General features: G+C 46.4%; 2 protein-coding genes across 2 annotated transcripts; one reads left to right on the top strand and one right to left on the bottom strand.

The window, feature by feature from the left end:
• Positions 1 to 4,678: 4,678 nt before the first annotated feature.
• LOC117839927 (uncharacterized) lies at positions 4,679 to 11,989 on the top strand. The gene is made up of 3 exons (XM_034720365.2): positions 4,679 to 4,927; positions 5,035 to 5,391; positions 10,695 to 11,989. The coding sequence occupies exons 1-3, from the start codon at positions 4,775 to 4,777 to the stop codon at positions 11,727 to 11,729; spliced, it is 1,545 nt and encodes a 514-aa protein (XP_034576256.1). The 5' UTR covers positions 4,679 to 4,774; the 3' UTR covers positions 11,730 to 11,989.
• A 227-nt stretch (positions 11,990 to 12,216) lies between these two features.
• On the bottom strand, positions 12,217 to 16,186 carry LOC117839935 (uncharacterized). The gene is made up of 11 exons (XM_034720376.2): positions 15,740 to 16,186; positions 15,428 to 15,611; positions 15,208 to 15,290; positions 15,028 to 15,128; positions 13,891 to 13,986; positions 13,746 to 13,799; positions 13,288 to 13,436; positions 13,090 to 13,207; positions 12,888 to 12,975; positions 12,588 to 12,769; positions 12,217 to 12,505 (listed from the first exon to the last, which is right to left on the bottom strand). Exons 1-10 carry the CDS (start codon positions 15,864 to 15,866, stop codon positions 12,588 to 12,590), a joined length of 1,182 nt encoding a protein of 393 aa, XP_034576267.1. The 5' UTR covers positions 15,867 to 16,186; the 3' UTR covers positions 12,217 to 12,505.
• Between the last annotated feature and the right edge of the window lie 704 nt (positions 16,187 to 16,890).

Below are 16,890 nucleotides of genomic sequence, written 5' to 3' on the forward strand. Positions count from 1 at the left end.
GAAAAGGCTATGGGATTTTTTTTAGCTTTTTAGTGGACCGTAGGACATGAACAAAATCAGATGGTAAAGTAAAGAATAAATATGAGGGTGATATCAAAACCTACCATGAAAATGATTACCACATGGTATGGACCGTTACAAGAAAGGTCCGTTGGATGCCTCGATCTTCACGGCAGTAGGTTTGGTAACAAGAATAACTTGCTGCAAACAGCGGGTAAGTAGCTTTATACCTAACAAAGGTTGGATGCGACCAAGTGACGGGAAAGGAGGTCTCAAAGAGAACTATGGCTCAATCTCCGAATGACCACAGAACCACAATCCAAGGTATCTTTATACTAGCCAAGGTTGGATGCGACCAAGCAACAGGGTGAGAGGCGCCAAAACCTTGAAGACTTCGACTCAATCATCGAATGACCGTAGAACTACAATCCGGAACTAATCCACACAAAATGGTGTAGCCTAACTCGAAGCCATAGAGTACGAATTAGGGGACCTCAGAGAGATCTCTTCATAAGTCCTCGAATAATAGGGAAGAACAAAGGTGTGCAAGGCACTTAGCAACTCAGCTGCGAAACCATAGAGGCTAACAGTTCATATTGATCAAAGTTGAGTTTTTAGTAGTACATAGGGGGTATTTATATTAGGCACAACCCTCCTAGATGGGTGTAGAATAAGTATGAAATGAGATCACCATGTTGGGAGGTGGAAGGCCAACTAGTGGAATCATTCGTGGAGTTTTCTTCGGTTCACGCCATCTTCTCAGCTTCTACGCAGTCTTCAGTAAAATGGTCATAACTCCTAGCTGGAAAGTCCAAATGATGCTCCGTTTGTTGCATTGGAAACTAGACTTGAAGGAGCTTCCAACCATGTGTAACTTGGCCCCTGTATCGTTTTGAGATGGTATGGGATTGGACATGAAGATGAGGCATATGTCATGTAACCCTGAGTCTTGTGTGCGTAAGCCTTCTCAGCTTGGACAGCATTCTTGGTATCCTCCATGTAACCTTCTATGCCCTCCATGTAACCCAATAGAGAAGCCTCTTGTGTAAACCTCAGTAGGAGTAAAGTACAAGACTTAGGTAGGATATTATTCTCATCAATATTCAAATGTAACTCAGAGAGGAAAGCATGCACCTCTTGTTGGAGTTTCGTAGCATGGCTGCGCGTAACCGGTCCTTCATACACATGTGCTTGAGTATCCGATGCATGGTCTTGTGTAACCGGTCTTGCACTTGATTCTCGATGTGTAACTGGAGGTGGACTTTGTGTAACATCCGGTGTAACCAAGGCATCTGGATTACGTATGGCTAGAATATCCACATCACCCATCTTGGGTTCCGAAGGGTACAGTCCTTATTGGTGGCAAGGTGGTCTCCTAAGTGGTGGTCATGAAAGGAAATTTTTGTCCGAGGCTGGCAATACCTTCAGTCTTTCGCCTGAGGAGGAAAGGTTCTCACAGCTGGGGACTGAGGCTATGTTTGAAGCTTGCGAGGATCTTGCATTGAAAATTTTTATTGCCCTCACTTCCCGACTTGCTGCCCTGGAGCAAGAGCTAGCTTCGAAAAAGGCGCAAGCGGCTGCCCTTGCCTTAGAGAAAGAGAGAGCTGTTGATGAAGCTGCGAAGCTACGCGAGGGCATGAATGGCCTCTGTGACGAGCTTGACGCTCAACGCCAAGCTGCTGGCTCCTGTGAAGCCTTCAGATAGGAAACCGACGGTCTTAAGAAAGAGGTTGATGAGAAGCAAGCGTGAAGATATGCTTCATGCTCTTGCTCCTTTGGAATATCAACTACGCTTCTGAGCTTTGGCTCTTGCTCCGTATAGGAGTTTTGCAAGTGGCTCTCTATTTGCACTGAACTGCTTGGTACAGGGAGCAAGATGTTTGGCGAGTTGTGCACGACTGTCGGTGTTTGGGCCCTGGCCCACTCCGTGTGTTCGCTGATCCCTCGGATTGTGCTACCTCTGAGAAAAGCATCAACAAAACTGACCTTCACCAATTGCGTGAGGCTTCATACTTCTAGCCCTCGGATGCTGACTTGACTCCAGAACGCATGCCTCCCCTTCCCAAGAACATCGCGAAGAACATCATGCGCAACTTCTTCCAGGTCCGAGGGGCCCAACTGGTGCGTGAAGAGAGCCTCAGGCTTGGTGATCAGATACCTCCAAAGTACTTAGACTTTGCTTGGTTGTGGATGCTTCGTACCGGAGAGGCTATCTATGATGCATTTCACAAATATCTCTAGAGTTGGGATCTTGATTGGAGGGTATCAATTGTGACCCTTGACAATTGCACTACCAATTATAGCATGATTGGCATAATGGAGACATGGCTTGGTGCACCTAATATGTTGTTGAAAGGAAAATGGCTGCATATAAAGTGCTGTGCACACATTTTGAATCTCATTGTCAAAGATGGTATGGAAGTCATTGGAACATCAGTTACAAACATCCGATAGAGTATTGCTTATTGGGTTGTATGAAAAGTTTGAGAAAACTGCTCTAGATGAAAATGTTGAATTGGACAAAATGTTACACCTAGAGTGCAAGCACTACGTTTAACGTTATCAATGTGATTTGCTGTGAATCTGTATCTTCATCCATCTTATAATGCACTATGGTTGTTTATGTAAATGTGAACTTGGTGGGCACACGGGCGTGCCCGTCCTGCGGATGGAGGGCTCGGGCATGGTTTGTTGCCCGTGGTGGGTGGAGGGCGTGGGTGCGGGCGAGAGATTTAGCTGGTGAGCGCGGGCATATGAAGGTTGTATTCGCGGGCATTTTGCTCGTTGCCATCTTTACTGATGAACATCCATGGACAAGGGCTTTGGTGGTCGTGAGCTTGTGGAAGTGGCGTACTTTCGTACTGGTAAGGCCGTACAAGAGGTTCTCAGCATTTTTAGAGCTGGGCTTGATCAGCAGAAACCAAGCTCGAAAAAGGTTCAGGCTGGTTCGAGTCCATCAAAACAATTTATTTTATTTACTGTTTGGAAAAAAAATGGGAAGTCCTAATGCCCATGAGATGATCACTTGTATAAATTTTCAACTCAAAATGAACCAACAGTTTTTCGATCTGGTCCGAAAAATGCTATCTATTTCAGGTAGTACAGCACACGCACAACCATATAAGTAGAACTATAGAAGCGCCACGCTTGGTGCCAAGGAACTAAATAGCGTTCGTAGCGGCCGCTATAGCGGTCGCAATTGCGGTAGCGGGCCATCAGTGCTACTGCTAAGAGGTAGCAGGCCGGACGTAGCAGGCTATGACTTAGCGGCCGCGATTTGATTTAGCGCTTGGTGCTTAGTGGGCTACTCAATGGGCTTAGAAGTTGAGGCGGAGCTTTGCAATGGGCAATACAAGGGCCACAACTAAGAGCCTAATTTATCCAAATGGTGTTTTTAAAAAATATTATAGGTATACATAACTTAGACGATAAATTCAGTTCCATGCGACGACTTGGTTCATCCGCATGTTTTCATTAACATAATATACCACGTGAATATGAACCTACAAATAATACACGCACTTGTCATGAATATGTTGCACAAGCTGGCCGAGCAATACCGTTGGAACATTTTGTTTGGTATCGATCCTTTTTGGCGGCATAGTGAAATAAATTATAAAATCATACAGTCTTAAAACCAACAAGTCTAAATTGGGCCGTAGAGGGACTGCATTTGCACATGCCTATCGAGCTACATTCTGTTACATGGGCTGGCAAATTCTTAGGCTGCACCATGGTGATCGATGTCGTACCTAGTAGATATTGCCCCCTCAAAAAAATATTGCTTCTATCTTAAATTATTATTTTATTATGTATTTAAGTATGTATCTAGATGCATAGCAAATCTATAAATCTAGAAAAGGCAAAATGACTAATAATTTGGGACGGAGGGAGTACGTGCAAGTAGATCTTATTGGAACTCAATCATATCGCACCACTTACGGGATGCATGATGGTTTCTACTAGTAGATAATAAGACATGTTTGTCCTAAGAAAAGGTTTGTCTGTAGTTAGTTCCCTTATTATTTTTGTGTGGACTCCAAGCCAAGCTACTCATCTAGACACAGGTTTGCGCCTCACACCATCCCTCGGGGCTCAAGATCGGCAGCCGTGTCCATCCTACTCAGCAAGCCCCGTCCAGGCTTGCAGAGGTCAGTCACTCCACCTGCATGCGAGCTCCTCCCCCGACCCCTGTACTGGCTCTGCACCTACCAACTCAGCACAGAGCTATATACTACATACTATGTGAAGAATTAATTCTGCTTCCATGACTATTTTCTACTGAAGGTCTCTACACGACTACACTTCTATTGCATAGTACTGTGCTGCTACAGCTACACACTGTTCCGTCCACACATCGCTTTGTCGCGATTTCGAGGCCTTTAAGAAACGAAGATCTTTTTTTTTTAATTCAGTTGGAGTTGAAAAGTTTAGAACGAAAATCCCAAGAGCCAAACAGACGGTAAAATTACTAAAGCGATAAGACGGACGACGTTAGGGAAATCTGGTAGCACCCACTGGTCTGTCCTTCCGACCGCGAAGCTAGACCGGGTCCACATGCAGAGACACGATGCCACTCCCGGCCCCATAGCAGTCTAGCACAGGCACGCGCGGCTGGGGGTCCCCCAACCCCCCGTGAGCGACGTTAAATTGGCGCCATTGCGTGGCGTCCACCTCCATTACTGCCGCCTCCTTCCCCGCCGCTCCTCAGATTCGCAGATTTTACCAGCTTGTCGCCAGCCGGCCGGGTGATCGCGCGCGCGGGCAGGCAGCCATGGGAAAGAAGCACGCCACAGGTGGTGGTGGCGGCGGCGGCGGCGGCTGGTTCGCCGCCGTCAGGAAGGTGTTCCGGCCGTCGTCGTCGTACTCCTCCTCTGCCACCTCCTCCAAAGACAAGGACAAGAACTCCGTGCAGCACGGGAAACAGGTAGGCATCAGCAGTCGTAGTTCTTGACATGCATCTCGATCGGCATGGCATGGTGATCCGGCGATCGAACCTTCATGGCGAGTTGATGATGCGGTCATGGCATGCAGGACGGTGCCGGCGAAGAGGAGGCTGTGACCGGCGGAGGAGGCGAGGAGCCGGAGGTGCTGCTGCTGGAGCACTTCCCGGCGTCCGAGACGTCGGCGGAGGCGAGCAACGAGGGCGGCGATGGCGGGGAGCTGCAGGTGGCGCCGGTGCGGCGGAAGGACGGCCGGGAGGCGGCTGATGATGAGGACGACGAGGAGGCCGACGACATGGAGCGCGCTCGGGCGCTGGCCGCCGCTGCCGAGGCCGCCGTGGCCGCGGCGGAGGCGGCGGCCAGGGTGGTCCGGTTGGCAGCGCTCCGGCGCCTGTCCCGGGAGGAGCGCGCGGCCGTGCGCATCCAGGCCTACTACCGCGGGTACCTGGTACGTACGTTCCCATGCCCAACTAACCAACCAGCTACCCGTGTACGTCTTCATGTCTCCCCTACTAAATCAGAATTAAGCTCGCAGTAACATTTACTACTCACTCCTTTCAAATTGTGAATCATTTTGACTTTTCCAAATATACGAATATTATTATGCATTGTCTAGATACCTATAGTTTGGAACGGTGGGAGTACTACATAAGTATATCTTTCCAAAACCTTGCGCAATTATTAGCACCGATCATATGCATCACGTGGAAAACCTTGCGCAATTATTACCACCGATCATATGCATCATGTAGAGTTGATATGAGTGCAAGCATATTCATTCTGGTCAAACGGATTCAGACTTTTTTTTTCTTTGCATATATGCATATATATACATATCGATAATACTAAGAGCTGAACGTCCGGAATCTTTAAAAAATCGGACGCTCCGGTATATATTGCTTGTTTTTGCACGTTTCATAGTGAATATTGCATGAAACATAGGTTCATATTGCGGCAGGAATTTTCTATCCCAGAGTCGAACGACTTAGTCATTTTTTTCGCATAATTTTCAATGTTTCAATTATAGATTTTCGATGTTGTAGATATTTAGTTTTAATGTTGCACGGAGCATCCGACGGAAAAATTCCCATAGGTCGTCCGGACGCCCTATGCATATACATGAACTTGTCGGTATAAATTTCAATTTCTCAATCGTCGACATGAATGCTGAAAATGGATTATGTTTGGTCCTCATCATTCCATCTGGATTGCATGTAATTAAGGCCCCCCAGTTAGTAATCACTAACCTCCTTGCACTAATTCGATCAGTACGTACCACCGTGAAACTCCTTACACCGTCGATAGGCCAAATCACCTACAGTCACCGTAATAACCAAAAACAAATTCCGTATACAACCAAACCAGGTAGTAATTAAAGGGTAAAAGAAAAGTTGAGTGGTCAGTGAGTCGCGTCGCGGTAGGTGGCGAGCCCTTGTTTTTCACCCAATGATGGGCAAGAGATCCGGCGTTAAAATCAGCCGGTGACATTTTTAAGGTGGCCGGTCGCCGGCCAGAACAGAGAGAGAGCAGAGAGAGAAACCGGAGAGAAGCATCGAGGACCAAAGCACATCAAGATCGTGGTTGTTGCTTACAGCGCAAGCAGTGAGATTTGGCGAGAATGACATGGTGACTCACTTGGTGCGGGATGCAATCATGCATCGTATCAATTCCGTGGGTGGTGATTAGGTGCAGGTCCTGCGTGTACTAATGCTCTGTTGCTTGTTGGGATCCAAAACCAATGATCCCGACCACACGCGCACACCTACCGGACCAGCCCAACCGAGCTCAGTTATGGGGGCGCACGGCCGGTTCCTTCTTTCTTCTTTGGGGTAGATGGCTGCCGCCGCCGGCAACTAACAGTGACAGAACGCCACCGTGCAGCACCGCAACTTTGCTCTCTGGCTCACATGCATGTTTTTTTTTTGTCTGCAACGAATTCTAGTGCTGTGTATATTGGTTTTTAGTTAATCCTAGATTAAGTTTACCAAACGTACTTGCATTACAACAAGTGGACTTACAGGCTAAAGAGTTAGGTTAAATTAGAATAGTAGCAGTAACCAAACATAGCTGAACGAAGAAGCCTTGATTTTATCATGGCAAACCGTACTGCATATGTACCGATGAAAGGATGTGCTGTGGTGCTCTCGGTGTACGGCTTTATTGTGCTAATAAATCTGCTGATACTACGCTAGCTACTATACATGTTGTAGCGCAGTGGTGAACAATGATTTCTACACCTGCCCCCAATCCATTATTGAGGGTGTAATTACGGAAATGAATGGCCAAGTAGGTGCAGTGCTCATTGTGTCCTGTCCTCCTCAATTAAATTAAGGGTATACAGTAATTTTCCAAGCTATATCGATCTGCTTCCAGCTCCATATATAGATCTTCTAGAAGAAACTCTGCATCGCATAAGACTGGGCTCACTCTAGCTACCATCGTATGAAGTTCTAATATCGGGAGCATAACCATAGAAACTACATTGATAGCATGCATGTACTCAGGGTTCCAAATTTCCCGCTGAAATTTTATGAATTTCGATAATTTCAGTGGCGACCGAAAGAAAATTCCGAAATTTACTATTTGACTTGTCCATACGCTTTATTGTAAACATAGTACTCTAGATTCATATTTTCTATTATTATTTATGTTGCATATTCTTCCGTGTATATCCATAAATCATACTAATCATTTGTTCAGATCCAAAAAAGTTTGGTAAAGATTCTAAAAACGTTTCAGCAAAATTTCAGTTGATTTCGTGAATTTCGGAGGTGATTGAAAAAATCCGAAACTGAAATTGTAAACCCTGCATGTACTTAGATTCTAGCTTTTCTATTGAATAGGCACCATTGTTCCTCCACCATGTGTGTTTTTGTTTGTTGTAATAAGGGTGTTTCTCTTGGATGTGTTCATGGAGGTAGGACGATGCGTGCATGTATATATTACTTTATGTGTCCTACTTCAAAATCCAATGAATTTATGAGCCTAAGAAAATGTTTTCCAAGACAAATTGGCATTTAAACTTCTGTATTTCAAAACAAAATACTTTAAAAATTTTATTTGAACTCGAATTCTAAAAAGATTGGTTGCACTACAAGGTTTTGTTACTAGCGCAACGGCACGAAATCGTTGCAATAGGGGTCATTTCGTTGCAATAGGGGTCTATTGCAACGATTTCGTGTCGTGGCACTAAAAATCATGTCATCGTGTAAAAAGGCGTTGCAATATGCTATTACAATGACACAGGCAGCCGTCGCAATAAGGTTGCATTATTGCGACGACGTGTGTCATCGCAATAAGTGGATATTACAACGCCCATTGTTATTGCAATAGTGGCTATTGCAACGGTAGGTGTCGTTACTATAGAGGCTATTGCAACGACATTGCGCTGTTGCAAACAAGCGATAATGCAACGTAAGGATGTTTATTGCAATACGAGATCTATGCTGTTGCAATATGCTAACAGGCTATCTCAACGAAATACTAGTCGTGGCTATATGCGTCAACCGTATCCCAACGAAATATGGGTCGTCGCTATATACTCAATGGATATCGCAACGGCGAGAAAGCGTCGTAATAGGCGTACAAGGTATCGCAACGATGTGCGTGCTGTCGTTATATGCTTCAACCATATCGTCACAAAATGTGTCGTGGTTATACGCTCAATGGATATAGCAACGACGTAAAATCGTTGCAATAGGTGGTACAAGGTATCGTAACGATGTTTAACAGTGGTTATATGTTTCAACCATATCGCAACGACATATGCTGTGGTTATACGCTCAATGGATATAGCAACGACGTGAAATCGTTGCAATAGGGGTACAAGGTATCGCAACGATGTACGTGCCGTCGTGATATGCTTCAACCATATCGCAACGGAGTATGTCGTGGTTATATGCGTACAGGGTATTGCCACACAATATGGGATGTGGTTATACGCTTAATGAATATCGCAACGGAAAATATGTCGTCGTCATATGCTTGTTGGTCGTCGGCTAAAACGGAAAATCCAAAACAATAATTGATGCCACATATATATCATTAATTAAATCAATCCATCGTTCATGCACACCATTCATGATAAAACAGAATATTCGACACATGAATAACCTCCTGAATAACCTAAAAAAAATATAGGTTCATATTATTACTATCAACTAGTATTATAAAAACTGAATCAATATATGTACTAATAATTGAATAACTCAAGTTTTTCAGCATGCATATTAATTAATTAATTAATTGCGATAGGTCTGGATTGATTTTATACCTTGCATTGAGAGGATGGAATCGGACAATGCCCGTGTCATCCCGCGCGTCGAGAAATCGTAGAGGACTAACAAGGGGACCCTTCAATTCCTTGGCACTCGACAACTCGCGAGCTAGGGATCGGAAGACGACGTATGGCAGGCAGCGACCGCGCGATGAAGGGAAGGAGTCGTGCGAAGAAGGAGGGGAGGCGACGAGAACGTGGAGGACTAACAAGGGGACTCTTCCTTGGCACTCGGAAACTCACATGCTAGGGAAGACGATGGTAGGCGGCGGTCGCGCGGTAGCATCACGCGAGGAGAAGCGGAGGAGAGGAGTCGTGCGAAGAAGGAGGGGAGGCGACGCTAGGACGACATAGACCAAGATTAGACCTCTCAGCTTGTGAAAGAAAGGCCTGCCATATGTGTGGGCCAAAATAAAGGCCCACGAACATAACCAAGCTAGCGGCACCCACAAACTCATCTATTGCAACTATGCGTTCCCCTATGTTGCAACGACTATATATTATTGCAATAGCACCTCCTGTACAGCAACGGTTTCAGTATTTGTTGCCATAACCAAGATTTCTTTTGCAACAATACCATTTTCGTTGCTATATCTAATACTAGTTGCAACGATTCATATTAGCGCTACAATATCTAAGACTCATTTGCAACATTCTATATTTTCATTGCAATAACCAAGATTTCTTTTGCAACCACACTATTTTCGTTGTAATAACCAAGATATCTTTTGTAACAACACTAGGTTCGTTGCTATATCTAAGACTCTTTTGCAACGCACGATAGTACTTATCGCAACGTGTTATAATCGTTGCAATATGGACAACTAATTGCCACCACTATAAAATAGCGTGGCAATACGTCGCCGCAATTACAACCAACAAATATTTGTTGCGATATAGCGTGCCTATTGCAACGACTAAGTTGTTATCGCAAGGCTACACAAATGGTGGCATTATGACACACCTATTGCAAACAAAACGGACTATTGTCGTAATAACCCCTATATATTGCAATGAAAGTCGCCTGTTGCAAAAAAGATTGGTCGCATTAGTGACAAAACCTTGTAGTGTTGGGGTCTCTCCAAAATGCTAAGTACTCTGTATTGGAGCGAGGAGAGAGGTTAGTATAAACTAGTCTCACATACCGTTGTGCGACAATAGTGGCATGTAAGGGAACAAAATTTTTAAATAATGCCCATGAAAAGAAAGCGAATAAAGGGATCGCTAAAATTTCCAGTGACATTCAAGAAATTTAATTTTCTCTACTACAAACTTGTTATTTGATCTTGCCAGAGAGTTGAAAATCTGTTTCCGTTTGGAGCATACCAATGTTTTCATCCAACAAATACGCAGCGGAGAATTAGTTTTAAAAGATGTTTAAACCAAATCAGTTGAAATTTAGATTTGTTAAGCAAATAAGCAGCAGTGATTTCATCCTCAAAGATTTCATCTCTCCACATTCTGTTTTGTTTCAGGCCCGTCGAGCCCTGCGCGCGCTGCGCGGCCTAGTGCGGCTGCAGGCGCTGGTGCGCGGCCACCAGGTGCGGCGGCAGGTCCACCTCACCATGCGCTGCATGCAGGCCCTCGTCCGCGCCCAGGCCCGCGTCCGGGCGCGCCGCCTCACCGACCTCCCGCTCCTCCTCCCGCCGCCGACCCCTCCAGCCACGGCCAGCCGCCCCTCCCTGTCCCTGCCGGGAGCAGCACGCCATCACCACCAGCCGTGCCTCGACCTGGCGTCGGTGGGCGGCGGTGACCACGACGCCAGCGACGACGGCGAGGTGGCAGCGGACCTGCTGCTTCTGCAGCAGCGGAGCAGGAGCAGGGGCAGGCTCGGCCGCGGCGACGACGTCAACGGCGGCGGAGGGAGGAGCCCTTCTTCCGCCGGCGGCTGGGACGGGAGCAGCCGCACCCTGGAGGACGCCAGGGCCGAGGGCGCCCGCCGCCACGACGCCGCCGCGCGCCGAGAACGGGCGCTTGCCTACGCCTACGCGTACCAGCAGCGGCAGTGGCAGCGGCAGGAGGACGAGAAGGCCGGCCTGGGCTTCCACTGGCTCGAGCGCTGGATGGCCGCCACGCAGCGGCAGCCGGACGCGCCGGACCACGCAATGACGACGCACCAGGGCGCCGCCACCAGGACGACGGCGTCCTACGCCTACGTGACGGCGGCCAGTGCTTTCTCCGGCGGCGTGCCGGAGAAGACGGCGGAGGTGGACACGTCGCTCCGGAGCCAGCTCAACCAGGCCGCGCACGGGCGGCGGCCGCCGGCGATCCCGGGCTACATGGCCGCGACGAGGTCGGCACGCGCCAAGGCGCGACCCGCGCCGCCGATGCCGACCACGCCGACGCACGGCAGGAGCCGCTCCGGCGGCGGGCTCGCCGGGGACACGTCGAGTTCGGGCCAGAACGGCAGCGCACTCGCCGGATACAGCCCGGACTCGAGCTGCACGGGGGACTGGACGCCGCCGCGGCTCGGCGTCAGCACGCGCCCGAGCAGGGTGGCCTATACTTGAGCTCGACTTGAGCCTGGCCTTCAAGACAAAACCCATTGCGTCGTCATGAGTCTTTGGGACGTGTTCGCGACTCATTTTTGAATGTTTTTGTTGTTCGCGACGTATGTAACTACTATGTATAGCTTGATGTGTTTGCGCCGGTGCCTCGTGCCTCTGTAAACGCCTGAGCCTGAATACTTGGCTAAAGGATTGCGAACAAAAACTCGAGAATTCTAAATGAGTGGTTATTATGGATGAATTGAGATCGAAGCTTTTGTTTATCTTCTTCCAAACGATGATTCTGTCGTTTATATCGTACTAGTTTGTTTCTTTCTTGGCCCCAAAGCAGATTTTTTGACTTCTGAATAATATTTGGAGAACAAAGTTGTGTCCTCTGAATCCATACTGCTTTCAGTTGTTATAGCTTATGCACGAGCAAGTCGGAAGCAAAAAGCGTTCTGATGAGGAAAATGTGTTGAAATTAATAAAACTTCATTTATCGGAAAAATGAGAAAAATGTGTACTTTATTCATGTTGAACAGCAATACAATACACACCCTGCATGTTAGAGGAAATAAAATAAAATGCACATCCTCACTGGATTGCAGAAAATGACTTGCCTCCCACTAACAAAACCTAAGGGGGCAAGTTACAAAACAATTCCCTGGAGGACCAGTCTGTAATGTCCAGCCTCTGCAACTACATTTTTGCTGGAAGCACTATATGGCTTTATCTCTCTGAATTCACACTTGTCCGAAGAACGAAGAACAACTGCAACCGTTCGCTGGCTAATTACTCTGCAAGATAAATTTCTTGTCAATTTCTAGTCTACCAAAAGCATATTTAGGACAGGAAAGGAGTCAGTCAAACAGTATTTACCTATAGCGTGGAAGCAGAAACTCTGACAGGCTTCAAAACTCTTAGGACCCTCCTCGCGTGCTCAAGAATAAAGTAGAACACTCCAAACAAGAAGAGCAAGATAAGTTGGAGCTTTCCGAGTAGATTGTGTGTAACTCTGAGGTAATTCACCATGTCACCATCTCGTTTACGGAGAAAACCAGCTGATCCAGCAAACACCAGAAATCACTTCGGTTATCTAGTTTAAGAAAAATATTTATTTTGATGTTTTTACGTTCATATCAGAGTCATTCAAATTGCGATTTGGCAGTAAGTACATACCATCGGACTTCTTTGGAAGGTTTGACCAGTCCTCTAGGCCTGTACTCGATTTTGAAGCCTTGATCATCTCCATGAGGGACATATTAACCTGCAAGCGAACTTGTCAGTTGAAAAAACTTGAATCGCTTATTTTCATGATTATCTGGAGAAGAATAGTGAGAAAATCAACAAAATTCAGAAGTCTGACAAATGCTATGTTTACCTCAGCTGGTCTTTCATGGCTCACTAGGTGGCCTCCATGGAGCTCAGTTAGCTTGGCAGCAGGCTGTAGCTTTTCTGCAAGCCTCCTTGCATAATACAGCTGAGCAACAACATCATCCCTGTCGGAATGTCACCATATAGGTGATCAGTATTGTGTGGATTAGTGGACCATAACGGGATTGCCAGAGATTTCGGTTACCTGCCATGAATAATTAGAACAAGGAAACCTGCTAAGCGAATCCTGTCTAATTCTTTCGTTGAGAGCTTATGTGTCCAGCAAGCATTCATTTGCCCCTCGAATCCATGTCTGGATTGCATGCCACCAGATGACAAACCTTTAACATATTCCTAAAAATTAAAAAAAACATACTTAATCAGATATGGGTATATGACAAGTGGCATGTGCAAGAGCTAACAGGTTGTTTTGCATCTTTAGCTTTGATGCATTCTTGTACTTTAGATATCGTAAGTGTCGTGTCATCTTTGTTACGACCTAATCTAGTTTCATAGAACATGTAAACGATGTCAGGTTCATTATGTACTGGAGAAAATTTAGTATATCTACAGATATGCATTAGAGTTCACTTCCTTCACTGTGTCACCAATTTCTTATGAATGTCATGCAACATTGTCCTACAATGCATCAAAATTTGTTACCTTATAAAGCATTTGTCTTCTGGTACATGATCCAATAGCTTCCTCAAGGTATTCCTGCAATGTGATATGATTCGTAAATTGGTTTTCTTTTGCATATAATAAGCTGGTCGTAATATTGATAGAAGAAAAATAAGTGACCACGAACCGTTGTATAATGGACTTCAAGATCAAGAATCGCTCTCTGCTCAGGAGTTCTTGCCCGTAGAAAACGATAGGCGAGAGATATCGTGTGCCAATCAACCTGGAAAGGAAAACGTAATTGACATCAGGATCAAGTTTATTTTTTATCCTCTTAATAACCAGGCAAGTGCAAGTGCAGCGACAACAACAAAGAAATAGTTTACCAAACACAACAGCTGACGATGGCTAAACAAAAACAGAGTCTGGCTGACCAACCCATTGAAGAGTTCAATGGACCTTTTGCGAAGAACGTGAGTGCATTTGTTTATTAGTAAAACGAAAAATACACGGCGTCAAACCTTTTCCATGTCTATGTGGCCACTCTAACTTGGGGCAAAATGATAAAGGGGGCAAGATTGTGTTCAAGTATGTAGTGCTTTTTTTTTCTTTTTTTTAAAAATGGAATGTTTGAAGTGTTCTAAATCGTAACCAGCTAAAGGTATCCAAAAAATCTATATGCTACAAAAGTCGATGTGTTGATATATCTGTCCAAGGAGATTTATCCATATGCTACAAAATAGTCCAAAACTTCAAAACTCTAGCTTTCTGAAATATAGTGCATATAAGTAAGGAGGTCGTGATCATGTTGCAAAAGATCCTAGCTTTCAAGCAAATCACTATCACGAAATCTAGAGGTAAATTGATTTTTCCTTATCCAAGAAAAACTAAATCAGTTTTGATGTTTGCACATAAGAGATGTCCACATTGTAACACTGAATTCAATGCGACCAACTAGATGCTTCACACCCATGCTTCCCTCAATTTGGCGTGACAAAGTCATTACCAATTGTTGATTCTAGCCAATTCTGACTCTTCCTCCCCGTGCTAGTCAATGTCGGCTGGCAGATTTTCGATTTTACCGTCGAATTTACGTATCATGTTTCGGTCGATTTTTCCAACCCAATAATGAGCAATCCAGAAGCCGGAGAATGGATAGCAGAAAGCAACGGTGGAGACACAACAAAAACCCACGGAAAATATCCTCCATCTGATCGTGACTGAAGTCTCAGACAAATGGAGTTTTTTTTCTGAACCGGTTGAAAAGAAATGCTAAAAAGTGACATGATTTGCAGTATCTGAATTGCTGGGCGACCACACCTACCTTTGGGATGCACTGGTAGCCTCCTCCGGTGGTGTTGAGCAGCGCCAGCGACGCGACCCGGTCCGGCGCCATTGCGGCCAATTTCGAAGCTATCATTGCCCCTGTTTCAGATACAGTTTGTCAGGCGACGCTCATAAACACAAAATCTTCTGCAAGACCAATGAAGAACATGTGCCTCACCCATGGAGTGGCCGAAGACATGCACTTTTCGCCATCCCAGATGATCCAGGAGTGCCAATGCATCCTTCGCCATGGTCGCCGTCCTGCCAAGAAATTGAGCAACAGCATGAACAATATCGTCAGGAACATTGAGGCTGCAAGAATCTGTGTCGCCGTCGGTAAAGCGAACGGAAACGAGTGGAGAAGAGTGTGAAGAGGGAAATCATCGCGATGCACGCACGTGTACTGCGACTTTTGTGCCGGCACGGAGCTCCGGCCCATGCCGCGGTTGTCGAAGCAGCAGACCTCGACGCCCTCCGCCGCGCCGGAGTCGTCGTCGGCCGGGGCCTCCTCGTCGACGGGCTCCACGGCGCCGGTCAGGCCCTTCACCTGCGGGCCCCACGACTCGTACGTGCCCGCGAATCCTGCGTTCCAATTGGGGAAAAATCTTAGGAAAGTTGCTCCGTGTTTCTTGGTCGGTGACAAACGAAACAAACCAAGAGCTATTGCAGAAACGAAGCAGAAAACGAGGAGGAAAATGTGCAAGCCATACCGATGATGAGAAGGACCTTGGTGGCGCCATGGCCGTACCGCTGGTAGAAGATCCGCACTTCCTCCTCCGGCGTGTGGGCGCCGCCGGCAACGGCCGCCGCCGCCGCGGTCAACACGCAGTACGGCATCCTCCCTCCTCGCTCCCGCCAAGAACAAGACTACAAGAAGAGCAGCAGGAGCTCTCGCTCGCCTCCTCGGTCACTTCGCCTATATCACCATCAACAACCAAATACTCCGAATCGGAGGGAGGGACAAGACAAGATTATGTCTGTAATAACGATCCGTCCGGCCGACTTGGCGGATCGAAGCACAGATTCCAGGACGAGGCGGAGGCGTGGAAAGGTTTATCTTGACGAAGCCGACACGGAGACGGAGGAGGAGAGGGTTGGCGGAAGCGGGAACGAAAGGAGAGGGGAACACGAACGAAGACGACGACGTACTCGACTCCGAAATAAAACAATCGATCGGGATGCTCAGTCAAACCATAGTTTGACCGCGTGCGGGCGCCACAGAGATAACGCGGGAGCTGTGGTGGCCTGGTGGGTCCCCTTCCAGGATCCTCTCTGCCTCTGGGACGTGGGCCAAGGCAGAGTGGAGAGTGGTTCAAGTCAAGCCTGACGTGCCCGTTCTGTTCTCGGAGCGGCCAAGTAAACAATCTACCCTTTTTAATATAGATGAACAATCTACCTATTTGGTTGGGATTAGCTCTGTGAAAATCTACACTAACAAAATTTGTAGTTTGCCGGGGAAATACTTGCATGTTAAGTTTACATCCTTAACAATTAAAAAGAGAATTATGTACAAATAGTCAACAACAAGAATGTACACCAGAAAAGCAGTTCCCAATTTTTAGGAGACAAGAAAGGTTATAATTCCAAAATGCCCATGCTGCACCCACCAACACACCCATTTTTTGAGGAAAAAAATCTCCTAAAAACATTTCTATGATACGCGTGCTAAACAGATTTCTCAAGAAATAAAGTTATCCTATAAGAAGTTATCTGGACAAATTACACATAAAGAGCCGTTTTGGTAGGGATTCTCAAACAGCTTCTCCACCGATTTTTGGTGAAGTCCTACCAAAGAGCCAAATTCAAAACGGCTCTACAATTGAAGCTAGGGAGAAGCTGCAAAACGGCTTACACTAAAGAG

This window comes from Setaria viridis, chromosome 1 (assembly GCF_005286985.2).
Source record: "Setaria viridis chromosome 1, Setaria_viridis_v4.0, whole genome shotgun sequence".
NCBI lineage: Eukaryota > Viridiplantae > Streptophyta > Magnoliopsida > Poales > Poaceae > Setaria > Setaria viridis.